This window comes from Brassica napus, chromosome A6, assembly GCF_020379485.1.
Source record: "Brassica napus cultivar Da-Ae chromosome A6, Da-Ae, whole genome shotgun sequence".
Lineage (NCBI taxonomy): Eukaryota > Viridiplantae > Streptophyta > Magnoliopsida > Brassicales > Brassicaceae > Brassica > Brassica napus.
The window spans coordinates 16,455,313-16,474,639 of NC_063439.1; the positions used below are offsets into that span (position 1 = coordinate 16,455,313).

The 19,327-nt window shown below is 35.7% G+C and overlaps 1 protein-coding gene and 1 long non-coding RNA gene across 2 annotated transcripts; both read left to right on the top strand.

Moving 5' to 3' along the window:
- Positions 1-13,264: 13,264 nt before the first annotated feature.
- On the top strand, positions 13,265-13,982 carry LOC111216260. The gene is made up of 2 exons (XR_002664896.2): positions 13,265-13,388; positions 13,572-13,982. It is a non-coding gene; the product is annotated as an uncharacterized LOC111216260 (long non-coding RNA).
- A 482-nt stretch (positions 13,983-14,464) lies between these two features.
- Positions 14,465-19,246, top strand: LOC106425528 (ABC transporter A family member 8). Its single transcript, XM_048734866.1, has 17 exons — positions 14,465-14,606; positions 14,684-15,002; positions 15,096-15,160; positions 15,242-15,386; positions 15,475-15,594; positions 15,685-15,809; positions 15,906-16,064; positions 16,151-16,517; positions 16,591-16,674; positions 16,761-17,101; positions 17,174-17,374; positions 17,453-17,562; positions 17,641-17,725; positions 18,156-18,284; positions 18,376-18,481; positions 18,570-18,658; positions 18,788-19,246. Exons 1-17 carry the CDS (start codon positions 14,535-14,537, stop codon positions 19,064-19,066), a joined length of 2,796 nt encoding a protein of 931 aa, XP_048590823.1. The 5' UTR covers positions 14,465-14,534; the 3' UTR covers positions 19,067-19,246.
- Positions 19,247-19,327: the final 81 nt, after the last annotated feature.

Below are 19,327 nucleotides of genomic sequence, written 5' to 3' on the forward strand. Positions count from 1 at the left end.
GCAACACTCATCACTCCCGGAGGATCCGGAGGAGCAGGAGCGGGTGCAGCAGCGGGAGCGGGAGGAGCAGGAGCGGGAAATGGAGAGGGAGATGTATGGTAGGAGCTGTGGGGCGAAGCGGAATCCTGAATATGGCTGGACGAACCCCGAGACTGGCTCCCCGTACCACCACGACCACGACGCTGTCGAGGCCGGGTCTGATCATTAGTTCTAATAACTTTAATAAATAAAAAAACAGTTTAAATAAAAAATAGTTTAAAAATAGTTTTTAATCACAAAAATATAAATAGTTTAATAATTACAAAAAATAGTTTTAATAAATAAAAAATAGTTTAATAATTACAAAAAATAGTTTTAATAAATAAAAAATAGTTTAATAATTACAAAAAATAGTTTTAATAATATTAAAAATGTTTAATAAATATAGAAATTTATATTATATATAATGTTTTTTTTTAAAAAAAAAATCCCAAATAATAGTTTAATAAATCCCAAATATAAATAGTTTAATAATTACAAAAAATAGTTTTAATAAATAAAAAATAGTTTAATAATTACAAAAAATAGTTTTAATAAATAAAAAATAGTTTAATAATTACAAAAAATAGTTTTAATAATATTAAAAATGTTTAATAAATATAGAAATTTATATTATATATATATTTTTTTTAAAAAAAATCCCAAATAATATTTTTTAATCACAAAAAAAGTTTTATAGATATTAAAAATGTTTAATAAATATATAAATGATTTTATAATGCAAAAAATAGATTTTATATACAAAAAACGTTTTCATATTATATACACATAATTATCAATTAGATTTTTGTAACCACAAAATTAATAAAAACTAAAAAAAAAATTCCAAATCAAGTGAATACCATAATCAAACTCGATTTTACACAATCCCACCATTCACCCTAACAAAAATCTATAAATATCATTCCAAAATCATCAAATCTACTTAAAAACTTAACAAATCTAACCTAAGAGAGTGGGATAGGGTTCATACATGATGCAGTGACTGAAATTGAGGAGGATTAGGGCGGATTCGCCGGAAATCGTCGAGAGAGAAGGGAGGAAACGCCGGAAATCTCGAGAGAGAAGAGAGAGTTCGGCGGAGAGGAAGAGAGAAATGGGGAAGAAGATCTGGTTCGACCTAATAAAATGAGGCGTCCGACGGAAAATGTCCGTCGGAATTTCCTCGGAATTATTAAATATTCGTGTCGGAATTTCCTCGGAAATCATTAATTCAATTTTCGCGAAATATTTGGCGGCTTGGTTTACCCGGTTAAATGAAAATATTCCGAGGAAATAGGGTTTGGGGTTTCAAAACATCGATTTTTTTTTGCCGTATTTCATTTCTTATACAATTGTAATGCATACCATTGACGATTCTTTGTATAGATAATCATAAACCATGAAATAACAAAATTTGAAAAATAATTGTAAGTATTCCCTTTACCGTTTATTAAAGTGTATAAGTGTTTCTCTTATGTTGTGTGGTTTTTGTTCATGCAATTGTAAAAGTGTATGTTATTGGGTAAAACACCAAAGTTTGACTTCATAATCTGGTTAAGACACTTAATGAAGGTTATATACGTGTTATTCAATCCGCAAAACGTTGTTTTCGGTTAAAAACTCCAAGTTCCTCGGAATTCCCTCGAAATATTTCCGAGGAAACCCTTATCTTCCTCCGAATTCCGTCGGAATATTCCAAGGAAATTCCGAGGAAAAAGACTCTATAATCAAATCCCTAAATCGACAAGGTCTAATCTGAGGAAATTCTGAGGAAAACCTATCTTCCCTCGGAATTTCCTCGGTATTTCTATTAAAAAAAAAAAGTCGATGCTAGTCTGTTTCCGAGTCATCATTACCAGATGAATCTGAATCTGGATCTTGGTGAAACTCTCCAATCACTGGTTCATCCTCTACGTGAACGGCGGCTTCCTCTCCGAAGTCGGTTAAATCGACTACAAGGCCAACTCCAGCTAAATCTTCTGCTGCACTTAAGTTGCCGGATGTGCTTGGTTGTAGTGGGTCTTCCAGCTCAGAACTTCCCTGAACTCGGCCTCTCGGGTTGAGTGTTGTAACAGTAACCCATGGATCATCTCTGTTCCTTACCCGAGGGTACTTGATATAACAAACCTGTAACATTAAAAAAATTATTAGTAAAATTATAAATTAATACACATGATGATGAATCATTCTGAATAATTAACATTTAATTACCTGATCGGCCTCAGAAGCAAGAATGAAAAGATCATAATATTGCAGCTTTCGCCTCGAATTTACTGATGTAACACCAAATGCATCTTTTCTCACACCTCGATCTGAAGTGTTGTCGTGCCAATCACAATAGAAAACAGTACATCGCAATCCAACCATGCTCAAATACTTGATTTCCAAAATTTCATGTATGTGTCCGTAGTATACATCATCTCCTGATGCAGAACAAACGCCAGCATCATAAGTCGTACTCGAACGTCTCCTCTTCTGAGTTGTGAATGCATATCCTCGAGTACAAAATCTCAGATATGACTTCACAACAAAGTTTGGTCCAACGACCATCTCGCGTATCCAATCGTCAAATGTTTCACCTCTGGCCAAACCAGCAGACACCTATTAATAGCACATATATATGTTATATCAATAAATGTGAATTAGTATAAATATGTGATAAATGATATTTTAATTTGTTTAAAGCACTCACATAAGTAAACATCCATCCAGCAAATTCTCTCTGCTTCATTTTTTCTAGTTCGTCCTCTGTGGCGTATCTATATTCGAACCGCTTTTCTGCCATGAAAATCCTGTACATATTATGACAATAATGTAATTAATTAAGATTTAAATTTCAACTTGTTAAAATAAAAATTTGTAAGCTAATTTATTTACCTCTCATATTGAAGAACATCTTCACAGTTGGTGAGCAAATATGTTTGCAAATGACTACGCTATTGCTCAGTAAGTCAACGGTCCTTTGGTTTTCCGCTAAGTCGTCCAACGTCTGTGAAAATGTCTGGAACCGTAACATGATATGTTGCCCATTCGTCTCTATCATCATGCCGAGCAGGTCTTCTGTTTTTGGTCTGAACTTCTGCTGGAAAGTAGTACTCGGCAAAGTTTGAAGTTTCTTCATTGATCATCTGTGCGACTATAGAACCTTCCACCCTACTTAAATTTTTCACCATTTTCTTCAAATGGAACATATACCGCTCATACAGATACATCCATCTATACTGCACAGGACCACCAAGTTCCAATTCTCTTGCCAGGTGAATAACAAGATGCTCCATAACATCAAAAAATGAGGGAGGAAATATCTTCTCAAGGTTGCACTGAATCACGGCTATGTTAGTCTTCAAATTTTCAATACCTTCAAGAGTCACTGATCTCGTGCATAAATCGCGAAAGAAACCACTTATCCCTGCAATTGCTTCATGAACATTTCGTGGTAATAGTTCCTTGAAGGCAAACGAAAGGAGGCGCTGCATCATTACATGGCAATCGTGGCTTTTCAAGCCAGTAAACTTTCCTTCTTTTCTGTCGATACAGTTACGCAAATTAGATGCGTAACCGTCTGGAAATTCCACATCGTTTAAAATCCAATCAAAGAACGCATCTTTTCCCTCTGCATCAAGTCGGTATATGGGAAAAGGAGCCCTACCATTGTCATCAACATGAAGTTCTGAACGAGCACATATATCGACTAAATCCAGTCTTGACTTCAAATTATCCTTTGTTTTACCTTGAACATTAAGGATCGTGTTCATGAGATTTTCAAAAAAGTTCTTTTCAATATGCATGACATCTAAATTATGCCTTAGCAGATGATCCTCCCAGTATGGCAGATCCCAGAAAATACTTTTTTTGTGCCAGTTATGTAGGTCTCCAACACCATCTACCGGAAAACGCTCATGTCCACCGACGTCTGGCGTCCTTTCTGCACCAAAATCTCTTAGTTGTGTCTTCAAATCTTCCCCACAAATTTCCGGAGGTGGACTGTCAAACACCCTCTTGTTCTTCGTAAACAAATTCCCACTCCTACGATATGGATGATCAGGTGGTAGGAATCTCCTGTGACAGTCAAACCAACACGTTTTTCTTCCGTGTTTTAGTTGGAAAGCATCAGTGTTATCTTGACAATATGGACATGATAGCCTTCCATGCGTTGTCCATCCAGATAACATACCATATGCTGGAAAATCATTTATTGTCCACATTAGTACTGCCCGCATTTGAAAGTTTTCTTTACACGAAACATCGTATGTTTCAGCACCTTGAGCCCATAGTTGTTGCAACTCATATATTAGTGGCTGAAGAAACACATCAAGTGATCTCTTAGGATGCTCTAGTCTGGGAACGAGAATCGAGAGAAACAAAAACTCTCGTCGCAAGCACAAGTTTGGGGGTAGGTTGTATGGTGTAAGAATGACTGGCCATAGAGAATTCTGTCTTCCACTCTTGCCAAACGGGCTGAAACCATCAGTACATAATCCAAGGTAGACATTTCTTTTCTCATACGCAAAGTCGGGATACTTTGATTGAAAATACTTCCACGCTTTTGCATCTGAAGGATGTCTGATCTCACCATCTGTTGAGTGCTTCGCATGCCATCTCATTGTTTGCGCTGTGCGTTCAGACAGATACAACCTCTGCAACCTTTCCGTCAAAGGCAAATACCACATCCTTTTATATGGCACTGGAACTCTTCCAGTCGTATCTTTATAACGAGGCTTTCCACAAAATTTGCATGTAACCCGCTGTTCATCCGCCCTCCAATAAATCATGCAGTTGTCGCTGCATACATCTATTACCTGATACGATAAACCAAGACCAGCTACGAGTTTCTGAACCTCGTAGTATGAACCAGGAGCTACATTATCCTCGGGTAGAATACCTTTTACAAAATCAGCAATCGCATCCACACAGTCTTCAGCCAAATTATAATTTTTTTAATGCCCATCAATCTTGTAGCAGAATACCTTCGTACAATGGTTCCTTTCCAGCATCCAACATATCATAAAATCTCCTAGCTTCTGCATTGGGTAAATCTTCCCCTCTAAAATGATCATTTACCATCTGCTCAGTACCTACACCATAATCTACATTCGTTCTAATTGGTTCTTCTAATCTAACCGCTGGCTGAGGTTCGCTAGTACTACCATGTTCATAATCAGTTTCCCCATGATGATACCAAATTTTGTAACTTCGTGTAAACCCACCCAAATATAGATGAGTCCAAACATCCCACTCTTTAATAACCTTTCTATTTTTACAATTAGAGCAAGGACATCTTAACATACCTGTTTTTGCTTCCGGTTGTCGGTGAACTAACCCCATGAATTCGGTTATACCTCGTTGGTATTCTTCCGTAAGCAATCTCGTGTTCGGATCCAAATGAGGTCGATCGATCCAAGAACGAAAATAATTTGAAGAAGACATGTTTTTTATGAATCAAATTCGTGTGTAAAGAGAGTAAGAGTGAGGATGAAGATATGGAGTGAATGAAGAGGAAGAGGGGTGCTTGTATTTATAGTTGAAATCCTGCCGACAGACCGAGGAAATTCCGACGGAATTCCGACGCCAACGGCTAGTTCGTCGGAATTTCCTCGGAATTTTTAAAATCCCCCAACGGCTCTCCAACGGCTCTCTAACGGCTATAATATTTCTTCGGAATTCATCGGTTTTTTCCGAAGAATACATTTTTCCTCGGTATTCCATAAGAATATTCCGACGGATTGATATTTCCTCGGAATTCCGTCGGTATATTCCGAGGAAACACCAAATTTTGTGTTTCCTCGGAATATCCTCGGAAATTCCTCGGGATATTCCGAGGATTTCATTTTCCGTCGGAATGTCCGTCTGAATACCGCTGTTTTCTTGTAGTGGATGATCAGTTAGAGGAGATCATGATACTTATGAAGTCATGGAAACCTATGAAGGGAAGGGACACCAAGCTTCCAAGTAAGAAGCTAGTGAAAACAGGGGGTGTATTTATGGGAGGTACTACTAAGAAGAGGACTGTGCAGAGAAGAAGCTACTGGCCAAGCACACAAGTAAGGTGGGAGATAAGGGAATACTATCCCAAGGAAGGCTCCGGTTAAGCCAGCAGCTGATCAGGAATAAAATCTGAAGTGTTTTTAAGTTTGAAGTTTAAATTTTCATGAATAAGTATTGGGATATAGTCATTGAACCCCATGAGTTTCTCTTTGATTTTGTTTTTCTTATCTGTTATGAGGGTCCTATGAAATCTGCATGGTTTTTGAATAAATGTTTTGATTACCAGATTTTGTTTAAGAGGCTAGTTGTTAGTGTTTATTTATATTCTTTGGTTTTGTGGATGTGGAACTTAGTCCAAAGATAGCCACACTTAGTTAAAGTCTTAGCGATCAGAATATTTCATATTCTATGGCTTGGTTCTTATGTGATATGCAGTTTTTGGGGGATAAGTTGAGTGATGAATTAAGAGATATAAGAAACGTGTTGTTTATCTCTCAATGGTTCTACTGTAAATTAGGATAAAAGAAATATCTATGGGTATACGTGTCTTGGCAGAGATGGTGTTGTTGTAACGATTTGTATATTGATTCTGGAACTTGGGACTTTTATTGGATAAAGCATATTGCCATGGAACTCTTGATAAGGACTATCGTCGAGCATCATGTGATGCAGGTTGGAACGATGCTTACATATATTCGTAATGGGACTTGGATGATCATGGGTTGTATTCAGACCAAGATTTATATATTTGTGATATCACTCAAATTATCCTAGAGCGACTTTTACTCTTTCAAATAAGAGGTTCATTTGCAGTACTTAGGAATCGAATCCACAAGGATCGAGGGCACACAATAAATCTAAAGAAATAATAATTAAGCTAGGTAGTAAATTAGAAATCAGTAAGCGAGGGCACACAATAAGAGGTTTAGTTGCAACTCATATCTCGGAATAAAGCCATCAATTTGAACAAGTCAAGAACCAAGACTATATATGATGCTTGTCATCATGGGTTATCACCTTCTTTATCGCCATGTCTTTAACCAACAAAGATTTGTTATCAACGGTAAATTAATCTGATGTGTGTTTGGACACAAATAGAAAAGATTTGGTAATAGCAGGACAAAAAAATACATCGTCAAGTGGAAACGTATGCATAGAAAATAGATCTGACATGATTAATAGAAAGTCACCATTACCGACTATAACTTGATCAATTCATAAATATGATTCTGCTGATTGTAACTGAGAACCACCATTAGTGATATTAGCAGAAGCATCATAGTCCGTGTACCATTAGTAACAAGAAAACTGTTCATGATCTGAAAGCTTCAAAGTGATCAAGGCTTTGTGAAGAATGTCTGGAGACTGATACTCTTGATCAAAATGGTTGTAGTATCAAGCAGCTGAATGTCCATAACGTTCACCAATATGATAGGTAGGTTTGTAGCCAGTTTTGGAGCATCTGAAATGCTGGTGAAACCCATGGCCACTAGTAGAGTATGTACCTAAGCCACTAGAGTTTCCTGAACCTCTCCCAAGATTTCCTTTGTTGTTTAGTATCCTCGGCCTCTATTGGAATAGCCTCTTCCAGTATAAAAGGCCAAATGTGGATAACATCAGATGCATGGCTATATACCTGTAGCTTGTCATCAAATTTAACAAGATTGAAAACAACATCTTCAAAACTCATCTTAGAAGTATAGTCCATGGAATGATGTATGACTGTAGAAATGGACTCATATTATTTACCTTAACCACTTAAAGGATCATAAAACATTTCTTGTTTTTAAACCAGACAACATATCGAGTCTAGCTGGTCACAGATACTCTTAACATCACCAAGGTACTCAGCCATAGTTTTTGGTTCTTCGACACACCTTGTAGGTTGCGTTAAAGGTCAAACTTACGAGTCAAAAACGCTGTTGTATTACTTTCTGAGGCTGAACCAGACTTCTTGAGAAAAGTGAAGACCGTAGACAGAGTGTCAGAGAACCAAACAACCACGCTATGAAAAGATGATCTTTGTGGATGCATTTGATGAACTCTGAGTTTGCTTCCTCATACACCACATAATCATATCAGACTGACTGTTGGTAATGGTCGAGGAGAAGACTTTATGAACCCGAGCAGAGATTGACTGGAGATAAAAGATTCGAGCTACATTTTCCATAAAAGTATTTTCTGGAAGAGAGCTTCGAGGTAACACATTGTGAGATTCTCAATGATGAAATGGAAATAGGATCCATAGATTCGACCATGTCTTTGATACCATGTAAATCTCACTAACGCATGAACTAGACTAAAGGATTTCAGATTTTTTTTTTTTTACAACTTAAGAAATGTTTAAAGAGTCTCATGTCTTTTTATAACCAAGACTTGATCTTATCATATGCATACATTAGCACATGATTCCACAAGAATCTAGACACCCAAATCTGTTGAAGGTAGAGGTATCATGTGCTGGCGTCTTTGTACTGTGCGATGGCCTCTTCGTACAACTATCACCACAACTCCTTTGACTGAGTAAGACCAGGGCCGGCTCAAAGGGAAGGACAATAGGTGCACCGCCCCGGGGCCCGCGAAACAAGGGCCCCATTAAAAAAAAATTTTAGTTCACCTTGTAATTATTCAAAATTTTGACAGATTCTTTTGAGGAGTATGTATTTGTCGTGGACGATGGGTTTAAGGAAAAATATAGACATATGAGTGGGGTCCACAAGGTATGGGCCCATTTAAAAAAAAAATAGTTAACATTGTAAAGTGTCGATCTCTAGATTATTTGGGGTTTTCTGTTTTCTTTTATTTTTGGTTAACTTGTTCTTACAAAATTCTTTCATCTTCTTTCTCTAGACTCAGGACCGGCTCAAAGGGAAGGACAATCGGTGCACCGCCCCGGGGCCTGCAAAACAAGGGGCCCATTAAAAAAAAATTAGTTGAACTTGTAATTATTCAAAGTTTTGACAGATTCTTTTGAGGAGTATGTATTTGCCGTGGGCGGTGGGTTTAAGGAAAAATATAGACATAGCTGTGGAGTCCACAAAGTATGGGGCCCATTTAAAAAAAAAATTAGTTAACGTTGTAAAGTGTCGATCTCTAAATTATTTAGGATTTTCTGTTTTCTTTTCTTTTTGGTTAACTTGTTCTTAGAAAATCCTTTCATCTTCTTTCTCTAGACTCTAAATCTTAGAAAATTCATTTTTACATCAGAAACTTCGATTTGATCACTCTAGTCTCTCTGGTAAGATTTCGTTTCTAGATCTGTCATATATTTTTTGTGTTCACAAAATTTTAGTCTGAAAAATATATAAGAAAAAATCACTTTTTCCCCATCCGAAGTTCCTATATATGGTGTTTCAATCAAAAACTTAGAGTGTGAATGGTCTAACTGAATTTTCAAGTATTTTTCTAATTTCAGGTTGACTCTTTCTTTGGGAATTCATATTACAAGGTGATATTTTTCTGTTTATTTGATATTTTGCTTAGATCATGACTGGTGATTCAGGATGTCAAAAAAGAAAAAAAAAAAGAAAGGTAGCAGAATTATCTTTAAAATCTCATAAAGGTTCTATGGATAGATTTGTGATAAAAAAAAATGTTAATGAAAACCCTGAATCTGCTACTAAAGATAAGTACTGAATCAAAAGATCATTTTGATGATAGTATTAGTCACTTGAGTGAGCATGATAATGTGTTAGATGAATCTAATGTTGAAAGTATGAATGTTCATGAACCAAAAAGCTCATTCATCGATATATATGATCCTAGGTATTGGAATAACCTTGATAATAAAATGAAAGATTTATTGGTTGAAAAAGGGTTTAAAAGAGAAATGAATCTTGTGTGTCCCTTAGATAAGAGCTCTAGACGTTTTTCAAATGTATTATTCTAGGAAATTGAGTAATGGGGAAATTAGAGATAGAAATTGGCTGGTTTATTCGAAACATGAAGAACAAATGTTACTGTTTTTGTTGCAAGTTGTTTAAATCTAGTGTTTCCTTAAGTTTGTTAGCTAATGATGGATTAACAGATTGGAAGCATCTTAGTGATATACTTAAACACCATGAAATAAATGCAGATCATATGACTAACATGAAAACTTGGAATGAGTTGAAAGTTAGATTGGAAAAAAATCTGACGATTGATAAAGAATTACAAAAGGAAATAGCAAAAGAAAAAGAGCGTTGGAGACTTGTTTTAACTAGAATAATTGCTGTAGTGAAATTTCTTGCTAAGCGGAATTTGGCATTTAGAGGAATAAATGAGAAACTTTATCAAGATAACAATGGTAATTTCTTAGGTTCTATTGAGATGATTGCAGAATTTGACTTGGTAATTCAAGATCATATTAGACGCATTCAAAGTCAAGAAATTCATCATCATTATCTTGGTCATAATATTCAGAATGAGTTTATCTCTCTTTTAGCTCATAATGTTTAACTTTCTATAGTAGAAATCATTAAAGAGGCAAAATATTTTTCTGTCATTCTTGATTGTACACCAGATGTGAGCCATCAAGAGCAAATGACTCTAATAATACGATGTGTGAATCTGTCAAACAAAAAAGTAAGAATACAAGAGTACTTCTTAGAGTTTGTTAAGGTAGATGACATATCTGGATTAGGACTTTTTGAAAAATTGTTAGATTCTCTAAAGTCTCTAACTCTTGATGTTGGTAATGTGAAAGGTCAAGGTTATGATAATGGTTCCAATATGAAAGGAAAACATCAAGGTGTTCAGAAACGATTTCTTGATATAAATCCAAAAGCATTATATATGACATGTGCTTGTCATAGTCTTAATCTTGTGGTTAGCGATATGGCTCATTCATGTGTTAAGGCTATTTCATTCTTTGGAATTTTGCAGCGCATATATGCCTTGTTTTCTGGTTCTACAAAGAGATGGAAGATTTTACTTGACCATGTTCTTTTTTTTACAGTGAAATCCTTATGCAATACTCGTTGGGAGAGTCGAATCAAGAGTGTCAAAGCAATCAGATTTCAAGCTCCACAAGTAAGGTCAGCTTTATTGGAATTATATGAATCATGTGATGATGCTATGACAAAAAGTGATGCTGAAAGCTTAATCTTGTCATTTGATAATTTTGAATTCTTAATTGGCATGGTCATTTGGTATGAAATTTTGTTTGCTATTAATTCGGTGAGTAAAAACTTACAAGCTAAATCTGTTTGTATTGATAATGCTTTGAAACAACTAGAAGGTGTAGTTCTATTTTTGGAGAAGTTTAGACATGAAGGGTTTGCCTCTAGTTTGGGTATAGCTCAAAATATTGCTCATGATATGGATGTTGATCATGTCTTTCCAAGTAAGCATCGTATCTTTAGGAAAAACAATTTCATGAAACTCAGTTAGGTGAAGAAGTACTAACTGGTGAAGATGATTTCAGAGTTAATTACTTTATAGTTGTGGTAGACATGGCAATAACTTCGGTCAGGAACAGATTTGATCAAATGGTGAATTTTAAAAATGTTTTTGGATTTCTATTTGATTTGAAAAAATTAAAGGTATTAGGTGAAAGTGAAAGTGAACTACGAGAACATTGTACTAACTTTCACAAAGTTTTTTTCTGGTAATTTTTCAGATGTTGATTTAAATGATTTTTATTCTGAATTGAGAATCTTGCAAACTACTTTACCTGATGTGCCTATGGAACCTAGTGAAGTTCTTGAGTTTGTTGAAAGTGTGGGTTGTTATCAAAATGTTACAATTGCTTATCGTATTCTTTTGACCATACCTGTGACTGTAGCTTCAGGGGAAAGAAGTTTTTCAAAATTAAAATTACTGAAAAGTTATTTACGATCTTCAATGTCTCAAGAAAGATTGAATGGTTTAGCTATTTTATGCATTGAAAAAGACATGTTAGAAGACATTGATTTTGAAACTATTATTCATGATTTTGCATCGAGTAAAGCTCGAAAGAACTGTTTCTTATGATTTTTTTAATGTTTTAGATGACTACTGTTTTTCTTTGCTTTTCAGATTCGAGAAACATGTGCAAGTATGAAATCATTGATACTGCGTGAAAGCTAGGAAGAAAAGGAGAAGCATAACAAAAATAATTCTGATTTTTATGGTCTTGATGACTACGTTTATAAGATATAAGATGCAAACTATTTATTTTATGTGAGATGTTTTTCCTAAATATTGTTGTTTATTATTTTAATTATAGTAACAGTTTTATAAGTAGCATGTTTTAATATGTTGGAGGGCTTATTTTAAAACTTCGCCCCAGGGTCTATCAAGTGTCTAAGCTGGCACTGAGTAAGACGTTGGAAGTTTTAACGGCTAGTGGTGTGTGCGCAGTAGGATTGATGACTTGTCTCTGGACTTTGATGGTTGGCTCATAAGCGAGTGAAGATCCCTCTACTTCAACTGGAGTGTTTGAGACACTTTGGCTAATACCATTGTTCCATCAATAGCAGTTCAGCTTTTCTTCTTACGATCAAGAAGAATTCTTGAAGAGTCATGAGACCAAGTTGGATATATGTCTGAGATTCCAAACTCGGTTCTTTCATCGAATGTCTCGTTATAATGGCATGAAGTTTCTTGGTTTCATGTATGATATCTCATACGTGTCTCCTTGTGATCGGATACATGCATGTAGTCTATAATCCATGTATGACAAAAAGGAAGTTGAACTTAGATAAATATATACATTAACAGAATATATAAATGGTACATGATGAAAATAACGAACCGGCTCGTCTAAGAAAACCAGCGCCGGATAACATATTTTCTCAATGCGAATCTCATATATACACTATCAAATTTGGAATTAATCTAGCTTTTAAGTTTTCAAATCTTAAGACATTTTATATGAGATTAGTGCATAGATACCATATAAATAAGAAATAATAATAATTTTAATATGTCAAATCATAATAAGTATGTTGCCAAAATATTATGTCAACTAAATGTGGTAAAATATTGGGCAACTTTGTGTGGTGTGTATTATGCAACTACGAGTGGTGTGTAGGGATGTTAAAACGGGCCTACAGCCCGCGCTCCGTAACGGGCAGGATGTAAAAATTTGAACCTGTAGCCCGTCTATTAATGAGTTGAATTAAATGGGTCCGTACAGGGCTAGCCCGTTTAAATCTTTTCAGTTAATGGGCGCGCCCGCGAAACAAACGGGTACCCGTTAAATTTTTTTGTGTGTGTGTGTAAATTAACCGAAAACGACATCGTTTCTTTTATGGTTTTATTTTGTCGGGTGTTCTTATAGGGTTCTCTTCTCAATCTCTCGGTTTTCCATTACTTATTCACTTCTATAGTTATCAAATGATGAAATTGAGGAAGGTCACAGGAAAAAAAAAATTGAAAAATAGATTCAAGGGTTTCCTCGTCTTCTTCATTGCATCAACGTAAGCTTATCTTCTTCACCACAATGATTTTTATATTCTGGGTTTCTTCAATTTGTGATTGATTCGTTTTGCTTTGGTTTCATGTGATCGATTCGTTTTGGTTAGCCTATGGCCCTCCTGCAGTTAATTCTTATGATGCTGCTTTGCAAAACTCAGTTTTTGAATTCAGTTGTGATTTTGCAGGTCAAAGAACTCACTTTGTGATTTTGTAGCTTTCTAATTCTAAGTCTCGTATTTGGATTCAAGGTGATAGTCAGAAGATTATTTAGATGTAAATGAGCAGTAATCTTTAGATCAGAAGATAACGAGCTGGTGAATCAATATTCTCTGTGTTGTTTTATGTTTTCCAACTTTTCTGAAAAAACATAAATGGACACGAGTCTAAACAGGTTTAACGGGTTATTCTAAAATAAACGGGTTCGAAAACAAATGGGCTTTACGGGCATATATGTAAACGGGCATACATGTAAACGGGTTTAAACGTTCAGGGTTTCAAACGGGCAGGGCCTAAACGGGCCTGGGCCGCCCATATTAACATTCCTAGTGTGTATTAAAATCCTTGTAATATAAATAAGTTTGGAGAGTGTTGAAATCCAAGCTACTTGAATTGAGAGAGTTGAATCCCTTGTAATATTTTTGAGTATTGTTTAGAGTTTAAAAAAAAATTGTTTAGGAAACCATTTCGCCTAAACCAATTTTTTTAACGCTGTGGCTTCCCAAAAAAAATAAACTTAAATCGAAATGGTTGAGATATTCACTTGTGCTAGTGAACAAAAAAAATTAAGCTTAAATCGAAATGGTTGAGATATTCATGTGCTAATGAAAAAAAAAAATTAAGCTTAAATCTTCTTCTTATATGCATATTTATATAGGTTTTGGTAAAAAGTACATTTCTTAGGTGAGTGATGCAAGCAAGCCTCTTACGTGGCCTACACGAAATAGAATTTACAAGAAAACACAACCCTATTGTCCAATACCTGTAGGCCACTTCAGTAACGTGTACAGTTAATATATGTCATCTCTTATTGCCTGGTAAGAAACACCATAAACAACTGTGCCTTCCATCGTGTCATATATACACATTCAAGAAAACATATTTCGAGATTTCATTATTAGACTCCATCAAATCTTTATACATTATCAGTGATGACGGATTCAAGGCCTGCAAGTATCTTGACTCAAGCCGATGCTTTACTTAGGAAAAATTTAGTTTTCCAGGTTTCAAATTTTTCTCAAAGATTTACTTAAACAGCCTAAACAGAGTAACATGTTGCCTTGTTTGTTCTTTGATGCAGAAACGTAACATATGGAGCAATGTACGTCTCGTCACGATCCCTTTCTTCCTCTGTGTACTTCTCGTTGTTATTCAGTTGCTCTTTGACTCTCAATTCAACGAGGACCATGGTCAATGTGGGTGCTTAAATGAGAAAACTTGTGGCATAAGGTATTCTACTTCGGATCAAGCAGCGTTTTGCGCCATTCCTAACCCATCACAGTGGACTCCATTACTTCAAATCCCGTCTCCTCAATACCGAGCCGTGACTACACTGTACCTGAGCCATTCTTCACCTGTCACCTTTCTCTTCACCGGGAATAACCAGTCGCTTGGAGAAAGTATCAACCATATCAATAACTCCTTTACGAAACAAAATATTTATAAAATTTCTTTTTATTTTTTGTTTAATAAGTTTTTTTTTTGTTTTCCAGCTCTAATGCGGAATATATATAGCAATTCACCTGAGTTTGGTGGAGATTTAGCCAATTATGTATTGGTAAGTTCTTGAATTTCTTATTTGTTTTTTGGTATTTTTCGCTTCATTTTGATTCTGTAACTTTATACTATATGTAAGCAGGGGTCGTCATCTTTGCCTGCATACACCAATTATATGGACTCTTCTTTCATCTCAGAACTCCCCATCTACAATATCAAACACCAATGCTCACTGAACTCTTCCTTCTCAATCTTAATTCACCAACCACCTCTTTCATTCCCCAAAGGTAGTCACCAAAATTCTAATCGAAATCTTGATGTATTAAAGAAAACAGAGTATTTATTATGTCTTGTGTGTTTGCCTTTTGAGTATAGAGATAAACTGTGTCAGAGGACTAAATTTGTGGCGGAATAGTTCTTTGGATGTGAACAAGGAGCTTTTCAAAGGTTATCGAAAAGGAAATCAAGAAGAGAAGATTAACGAGTATACTGCAGGTCTCCCATCATTATCATCATCATTATCTCATCTCACAATGATATTTCTTTAGATAGTAGTGTTCTGTGACTTAAGTTTCCATTTTATAGCTTTTGATTTTCAGAACACAAATGGGAACAGACTCAATGTTAATGTTTGGTACAACTCTACCTACAAGAACAATACAGTGATTCGGCCTATGGCTCTGATTCGAGTCCCTCGCTTGGTCAACCTGGTGCATATTTTGCTTAAGCCTTTGCTCATCTCAATAATATATATAGATGTTATCATTTACTACACAATCTTGAGTTCATAATTTGCTTTTTTTCAGGCATCTAATGCATATCTTGAGTTCCTAAAAGGTTCTAAGACAAAGATCCTCTTTGAATATATCAAAGAAATGCCCAAACCAGAGACTAAATTGACCCTAGACATCACCTCCCTGATCGGTCCGCTCTTCTTCACATGGGTCATTCTGCTGTTATTCCCTGTAAGTCTTTAAGATTGTCTGAATGAAACACTCCTTCTCTCGTGGCTTTTCAATTCTAATTGAAGTTTTTATCTGGATCATGTAAGGTGATCTTAACCGCACTGGTTTATGAGAAACAACAGAGGTTAAGAATCATGATGAAGATGCATGGACTTGGTGATGCTCCTTACTGGATAGTTTCATATTCCTATTTTGTTCTTGTGTCGACTCTATACATGTTGTGCTTCGCCATATTCGGTTCAGCCATTGGTAACTATGCCACAAACTCTATCGAATTTGCTAATATGTGTCTTTCTATGTTCCTTATTCTTTTTACTTGTCTTCCAGGGTTAAACTTCTTCAGGCTTAATGACTATAGTATCCAGCTTGTGTTCTTCCTGATTAGCATAAATCTTCAAATATCAGTCGCTTTCTTAGCATCTGCAATGTTTTCAGATGTTAAAACTGCTACAGGTTCAGTATCATCTTGGTCTTGATTCGAAATTCGTAACACAACTGTTACATTTTTTTTTTTGAAATCATTCAGTTGTAGCATACATATATGTATTTGGAACTGGACTCCTAGGAATCTTTCTTTTTCAATTCTTCTTGGAAGATCCTCACTTCCCAAGTAAGTTCTTAAACCACACTCAAGCATTTGCTAGTAGTCAAAAAAAAAAGCAAGGTTTATGAGTTGAATCATGTGATTTTCTACAGGAGGATGGATCATTGCAATGGAGTTATACCCTGGATTTTCGTTGTACCGTGGGCTATACGAGTTATCACAGTCTGCGTTTGCGGCAGACTACCGTGGGGTTAATGGAATGAGATGGAGAGATTTTGGGGATGGAATGAAAGAGGTGACTTGTATCATGCTCATTGAGTGGCTTCTACTTCTTGTTTCAGCGTTTTACATTGATCAAATCACTTACTCTAGTAAACATCCATTGTTCTTCTTCCTGCAAAGCCCTTCAAAGAACAAACAACATCACTACTCTTCTAACAAACAGATTTCCAAATTTGTCGTCGAAATGGAGAAACCAGATGTGTGTCAAGAGGTAAACAGATACAAGATTAAGATCTGTTTTTTTTATTGACAAAATACTGACTTAAGATTGTTATGGTGTCAGAGGGAGAAAGTAGAGCAGTATCTACTTGAATCAACCGGAAACTGTGCGGTTTTGTGCAATAATCTGAAGAAGGTATACTCAGGTAAGGACGGGAACCCTCAGAAACTCGCGGTAAGAGGATTATCTCTTGCTTTACCTCAAGGAGAATGCTTTGGCATGCTTGGTCCTAATGGAGCTGGCAAAACCTCTTTCATCAACATGGTCTGGAAGATTCATATTTTTCTTTATTGATCCTTTTGTCATATAAAACTCCCATGTTCAGTCAAATGTTATGTGTAGATGACAGGAATCATTAAACCATCATCTGGCTCAGCATTCGTTCAGGGTCTTGATATTTTAACGGATATGGATAGGATATATACAACAATTGGAGTCTGTCCGCAACACGAGTAAATCTATAAATATAGTGTGCATCTTCTTTTCGTCCGAGGCTACATTGTTTCTTAGTTCATTTCATTTATCCACAGTCTTTTGTGGGATAAATTGAGTGGAAGGGAGCATCTACTTTTCTATGGAAGGCTCAAGAATCTTAAAGGTTCTGTCTTAACACAAGTAAGTTTATGTTTTCACTTGATTGGTTTGTGGAAAATTAGAGGATCTTCAACCCCATTCTGTTTTTCACTTGAAAATATAGTTCAGAATAAAAATATTACAGCAGTATTCTATTTTTCATTCTAAAATAGAATATCATTGGAGTGTAACTCAATCTAATTTTAAAACGACAAAGTTTCGATTACCGTCAACATTAAACACCATATACAGGATAATGTATGTTGACAAAAATAATACTAAAATGCATGGCTCGTTTAATTTAAGTTTCGTATTTATTTAATTTAATGAAGAGTTTGTATTTCTTTGGTGAATATGAACAAACAAATGACAGTTTTCTCATAAAAAAAAATAGAGTGAACCATTAAAGATGGTTTTATTGTTATGTGCAAGGGATTTTTTTTTTTAAAAAAACACTGTTCCCCCTTTTTAGGCTGTTGAAGAGTCACTTCGCAGTGTGAACCTTTTTCATGGAGGAAATGGGGACAAACAGGTCAGAAGATACAGCGGAGGGATGAAGAGACGGCTAAGCGTTGCCATTTCTCTTATAGGAAACCCTAAAGTAACTTGAAACCTCTCTTCATATCTAAAGATCTATTATATGTTATTTAACTTCTTAGATGTAACAATGTCTTTTGAGGAAATTTCTCAAGGTTGTTTACATGGATGAGCCAAGTACTGGGCTTGATCCAGCCTCTAGGAAAAGTTTATGGGACGTAGTGAAACGTGCTAAGCGGAAAGGGGCGATAATACTCACCAGTAGGGTCATCTATCTTCTTATCTCGATTGTTCGCCTACCTCATATATCTTTATTGTCCTCTCCATTAGCTTTGGTTATATGTTTCAGCACACTCAATGGAAGAAGCTGAAGTGTTATGTGATCGTCTTGGAATATTTGTCAATGGAAGTTTGCAGTGCATAGGCAATCCTAAGGAGGTAAAACTAAAACAGTACATGTTTTACTTATATATTATTAACGACCAATATTCATAAAAATGAACTTGGGCTGTCGACATTCATCAGAAAATCTAAAGAAGAAATTTATGACTGAAAACCTAATGACAGCTGAAGGGTAGATATGGAGGATCCTATGTATTGACTATGACAACCTCAAAGGAACACGAGCAAGAAGTGGAGGAACTAGTGCATAGAATCTCCAAGAATGCAAAGAAGATATATCGAACCTCGGGGACTCAAAAGTTTGAGCTGCCAAAGAAGGAGACAAAGATCGCTGAGGTGTTTCAGGCGGTGGAGAAGGCAAAGAAGATGTTCCCGGTGGTTGCTTGGGGACTTGCAGACACAACGCTTGAAGATGTGTTTGTAAAGGTTGCTCAAACTTCTTAATTCAGCACTCTTTCTATATATTTTCATTTTTTTTTTAATTATACTTTTTCCTTCCTTTTGCACTTCTGTTTACAAGTTCTAAACTAATAATATTACAATCTTTATTTGTCTATTTTCAAATGTAAACACAAACGATGAAAACAAAATGTACGTGGCCTAAGGCCCTAAACTGGTTGTAGACTCCAATTCCGTGACCAAAAAGAAAAAGGCAATACATTTTCAAAATATGATGAGTGTCTTTTACTTGAACAAATAGAATTT

Bases quoted from the DNA above. Each gene is read 5' to 3' on its own strand.
- LOC106425528 (XM_048734866.1), top strand. From the start codon at position 14,535: ATGACGGATTCAAGGCCTGCAAGTATCTTGACTCAAGCCGATGCTTTA. The intron at 17,102-17,173 runs GTAAACAGATAC...TTATGGTGTCAG, and splicing joins AACCAGATGTGTGTCAAGAG to AGGGAGAAAGTAGAGCAGTA. The intron at 18,482-18,569 runs GTAGGGTCATCT...TATATGTTTCAG, and splicing joins AGGGGCGATAATACTCACCA to CACACTCAATGGAAGAAGCT.